The sequence below is a fragment of the Euphorbia lathyris genome, chromosome 5 (assembly GCF_963576675.1).
Source record: "Euphorbia lathyris chromosome 5, ddEupLath1.1, whole genome shotgun sequence".
Taxonomy (NCBI): Eukaryota; Viridiplantae; Streptophyta; class Magnoliopsida; order Malpighiales; family Euphorbiaceae; genus Euphorbia; species Euphorbia lathyris.
In genome coordinates this window covers 45,171,871-45,177,203 of record NC_088914.1, presented here as the reverse complement: position 1 = coordinate 45,177,203, position 5,333 = coordinate 45,171,871, and the positions used below count along the sequence as shown (strand labels likewise).

General features: G+C 36.8%; 1 protein-coding gene across 1 annotated transcript; it reads left to right on the top strand.

Moving 5' to 3' along the window:
• Nucleotides 1–1,779: 1,779 nt before the first annotated feature.
• Nucleotides 1,780–4,652, top strand: LOC136230324 (eukaryotic translation initiation factor 2 subunit alpha homolog). Its single transcript, XM_066019370.1, has 7 exons — nucleotides 1,780–2,280; nucleotides 2,938–2,994; nucleotides 3,077–3,163; nucleotides 3,236–3,382; nucleotides 3,496–3,600; nucleotides 3,991–4,089; nucleotides 4,256–4,652. Exons 1-7 carry the CDS (start codon nucleotides 1,897–1,899, stop codon nucleotides 4,409–4,411), a joined length of 1,035 nt encoding a protein of 344 aa, XP_065875442.1. The 5' UTR covers nucleotides 1,780–1,896; the 3' UTR covers nucleotides 4,412–4,652.
• The last annotated feature ends 681 nt before the right edge of the window (nucleotides 4,653–5,333 follow it).

The window sequence follows — 5,333 nt, the reverse complement described above, 5'->3', positions numbered from 1 at the left end:
ACATCGGCAATCCTCCAGTTGCGGATATTGCTAGGCGGGGAGGAGCTACAAACATCTATAAATGGTTTATCCCCGATCCAGGTGTCATTCCAGAAGCTAATGGACTTGCCATTACCCACCTCCAGACCAACCCCCGAACAGAATTCAGCAAACACAGCGCTAAGCCCTTTCCAAAGGAAAGAACAATTGACAACTCTCTCCTTAGGGCCCTAAAGATTTTGTCCTTCCGATACTTACCACAAAGCAGACGAACCCAAAGAGAAGAGGGGCATTGCCACATTCTCCAGAGGAGCTTCATTAATAAAACTTTGTTGTTGTCCTTAGCTTGTCTAATGCCAAGGCCCCCCCCCCCATGCTTTTAGGCTGGCAGACCTCCTTCCAAGGGACAAGATGAATCTTCCTTCCCTCTCCAGATTCTCCCCAAAGGAAACGCCGGTTGATTTTGTCAAGCTCATTGAGAACCGGCTCAGGCAATTTACAGGCTTGCATGATATGATTGGGAGCCGCGCAATTGACAGACTGAATTAAAGTTAGACGGCCTGCCAGGGAAAGAGAATTGGCTTTCCAACTAGCACACAACCCATTGGTTTTATCCAGAGTCTCTTTAAAAGAGGCTTTGGAAACTCTGTCGCTGTGGAGGGGGACCCCAAGATACTAACCCAAGGAGTGAGTAAGAGGAATGCCAGACAGATCACTAAGCTTTTTACAAACGCTGTTTTCCATGTTCTTAGAACAAAGCATCCGAGACTTATGGATATTAATCTTCTAGCCAGAAGCGGCGCAGAAGCAATTAAGGATATCCATGACCACACCAACTTGCTCCTCATTACCTTCCACAAAGATCATCACATCGTCATCGAAGAACAAATGAGAAATAACACTTTTAAATTAAATGTGAAAATAAAATAATAATATTTAATTTATATAGTACTTTTATATCATTAATTGTAATTATTAAATTATATTTTTATTAATATTTATATATTAAGATGAATCCGTGCATCACACGGATCAAAAACCAGTGAAACTGTTCTTTTTTAAACCAAAAAAAAAACTTCATACTTGACAAAACTATAAAAATCCAAAAACTCATTTTATATTTTATATGTAATTTCCTCATTCCCATAAGGTTATCTATCTCTTTATATATGTATATAGATAAAAGGGTTAAGGTGCAAAAATACCCCTAACGTTTTGGGTCAGGAGCAATTTTACCCCTAACGTCTAAAATGGTGCAATTTTGCCCCTAACGTTTGTAGCCAAGAGCAATTTTACCCATAACGTTGGTAATTTGGGTCAATTTCAGATATTATTATAAAACACATATATTTTTATTTATTATTTTGCACCAATTTCATATCAATTCATCCTAAAAAAAGAATTTCATGTTTTTTTGTAATTTAATAATAGAATTGGAGATTAATATTTATAAATTCGGTGAATTTTTTGAATTTTTTTTTATCTAATTCATACAAAAGACAATATATTTTTTTATTTTTTTCACATCCCAGCATATGTTTATGATTTGTTACTGATAAAATGACGCATATATGAAGTGTAGATGATAAGATTCATGACCGAGAAGACAGTTTGATGAATTATTTCTGAAATTGATCCAATTTATCAACGTTAGGGGTAAAATTGCTCTTGGCTACAAACGTTAAGGGTAAAATTACACCATTTTAGACGTTAGGGGTAAAATTGCTCCAGACCCAAAACGTTAGGGGTATTTTTGCACCTTAACCCTATATAAAAAAGGTTATCTATCTCTCTCTCCTCGTCGTCTCCTTGTATTCCCTTTCAAAACCCTACTCGGATTTTTGTCGCCCACTTAAACCACAGTAATTAGGATTTCTCCTGCGAAATCTCCGATTCGACAGACGGCAATTCAAAATCATGGGAACACACACGCCTAATCTGGAGTGCCGGATGTACGAATCCAGGTATCCGGAGGTGGACATGGCGGTGATGATACAGGTAAAAAACATAGCTGATATGGGTGCCTACGTTTCACTGCTCGAGTACAACAACATTGAGGGTATGATCTTGTTCTCTGAGCTCTCCCGCCGTAGGATTCGTAGTGTTAGTAGCTTGATCAAGGTTGGTCGCATAGAACCCGTCATGGTCCTCCGTGTTGACAAGGAGAAAGGATATATCGATTTGAGTAAGAGAAGAGTGAGCGAAGAGGATATTCAAGCTTGCGAGGAGAGGTACAATAAGAGCAAGCTTGTTCACTCTATTATGCGCCATGTTGCTGAGACCATGGGTATAGACTTGGAGGTATTTTTGTTTTTTATTTTTCTAATTTGAGACTAATATTTACAACTTTGGGCTTTCCTGCTCTATCAGTGTTCTGATCTTGTATCCAAATTTACAGAAATACATTTTTCGGCGAGGATTATTAGAGATTTTAGATTCTGAACGCAATTGCTTTTGACATAAAATCCTATCCCAAATTGAAACTTACTGGTTAGGTAATTCAAACCTCAAATCAATTTTCTTATTTGAACAAAGGAAATTGAGGGGAAATTATCGGAGTATTCTGCTTTGGTTTGAATTGAAATTCATATACTGTGATTCATGAAGAGTTTAAATTGGAAGGCCTTATAAACACTATGAATTTGTAGTTCCAGAAACAGCTTGTGATAAGTATCACGTCTTGAGCATGGCTCAGAATGAAATGGATTATTGCTTATAGCTCGTTAGATGATGTTTGGTGGCTATTCTTGCGTTTCTGAGTGTGCTTTGTGATTCTTATAATGGCTTTATCTCATTGATATGCTTGTAAATTTATCATATATGATGTACATATGTAGTTTGTATGAAGTCATGCTTGCTTCTTTCATACCCATGAGCATCTTCAACCGACTCTTTCTCATGCTCAAGTGTTTATTCCCTTAATTGTTTTACGCTTACTTAGCCTACCACGCACGACAGGAACTATACATCTATATTGGCTGGCCCCTATACCGGAAATATGGCCATGCGTTTGAGGTGAGAACTTGTACCGACATTTCTGAAGCTCCTTTAAATTTTTTAAATAGAGAATTTGGGATGTAAAGTGATTCATGTGCAGGCATTCAAAGTCATTGTGAATGATCCTGACTCGGTTTTGAATTCCCTTACCCGTGAAATTAAAGAAACAGGGGCTGATGGACAGGAGGTAAACTTTATTGGCCAAAATACTCTTTTAGGCATTTTATTTTGATCACCAAGATTTTATATTGCTCTACAGGTAACGAAGGTGGTACCTGCTGTGTCAGAGGAAGTCAAAGAAGCTTTGGTAAAGAATATTAGGAGAAGAATGACTCCTCAACCATTAAAGATTCGGGCTGATATTGAAATGAAATGTTTCCAGTTTGATGGAGTTCTTCACATTAAGGTCGACTTTGTTTTCCTTCTTTTCCTTTTACTGTTCGAAATACTGTAGACATATTCTCTAGTTGAGAAGGCTTGTTTTGTATTACAAATTATATACATTTATTTACTTCTCAGGATGCAATGAGAAAAGCTGAGGCTGCTGGCAATAAAGACTGCCCTGTCAAAATTAAACTGGTTGCCCCTCCGCTCTATGTTCTTACTACACAAACCCTAGATAAGGTTAGATTTATCTCAACAGAATAATGGAGCCCTTGATATGATCATTAAATGTTGTTTTCTGTTTACCAAGCTGTTATATTTTGTGTACTCTCAAGGCATACTCTGGTGAAAGTGTATAACCCTGTGATATCCTGTAGATAATGTGTTACTGTCAAAGAGGGAATACCATGAAATGCTTTGCAGTCTAAATATCACGTCCTGAAGAAATGCATAATCAAACTTGTAGTCTTCATTTTCTGCATAGCATGCTCTGCAAATTCTGGTGGCTATTTCAATTAAAGTGATTCTACTATTCTTGAGTTTATGTCTGTATGAAATTAGTTGTTGCAATTCAGATTACGCCCTGGGAACATTGCTAACATAGTGGTTCATCCCTATTTCATAACTTAGGAGCAAGGTATATCAGTTCTGAGCAAGGCAATTGGTGCTTGTACTGAGGCGATCGAGCAGCAAAAAGGGAAGCTTGTTGTGAAGGAGCCTCCAAGAGCTGTGAGTGTCCTCTTTGCCCATTGTATTCTTTTTAATTTTATATCCCTAGAGTCATTTTGGTTAAAGCTTCATCCTTTATTTTCACTCAAAGATAAAGGATGTGAAACCCGGTCAGTTGCACTCTGGTTCTTCTGGTACATGTCTGACTTTTGGTGCATTAAAATAGGTGAGTGAACGGGATGACAAATTACTTGCTGAGCACATGGCTAAGCTAAGAAACGACAATGAGGAAAAAAGTGGAGATGAGGATAGTGAAGAAGAAGAAGATACAGGAATGGGAGACGTGGATGTGGAAAACAACGCACCTGGCATAATGGAGTAGAAATTGAAGCAATAGTAGCTGTTATGGTTTTTGTTCGTCTAGTTCCAACTTTTTTTTAACAAACATAAATGGTAAATGGCGGTTGTAGAATACTAGTCATGGATATTTGAATCAATGAGTTGGCTTGCCGAAGTAGTAAATCAGTGGAGGATAGATCATCTTGTTAGTTGAAAATTAAGCAAGAATACATTTGTTCTATTTTATGTTCCATAATTAAGCTACTGAATTTTTATAGTTTAAAGGATTGGTTTTTGGGTCATTTATTTTTCAGATTAAGCCGTTTGAAGTTTAAGTTTAACACATTAAGCAAGAATATATTTGTTCTATTTCATGTTTGGATTAAGCTCTGGTTTAAAGGATTGATTTCCTGATCATTTATATTTGTCACGTATCAACCTAAAAGAATATGGACTCGGATGACTTTTGTGTCAATTCTAATATTTACCTGCTTTGATGTTTGGCAAAAAGCATCCCGAGGTCTCTCATCTTTTATTGTTTAGTGCATTAAGCCTTTGATATTTCATTTGGACACATTGAGCCTTTGATCTTTCATTGTTTGGTGCATTAAGCCATTGATCTTTCATTTAGACACATTAAGCTCTTGATTTTTCATATATGGGTGTATTTGTCACGTATCAACCTAAAAAGAATACGGACTAGGATGACTTTTGTGTTAATTCTAATATTTACCTGCTTTGATGTTTGGCAAAAAGCATCATGAGGCCTCTGATCTTTTAATGTTTGGTGCATTAATCCCTCAATCTTTTATTGTTTGGTGCTTAAGCCCTCGATATTTCATTTAGACACATTGTGCTTCTGATCTTTCATTGTTTGGTGCATTAAGTCATTGATTTTTCCTTTAGACACATTGAACCATTGATCTTTCATATATGAGTGTATTAGTCACGTATCAACCTAAAAA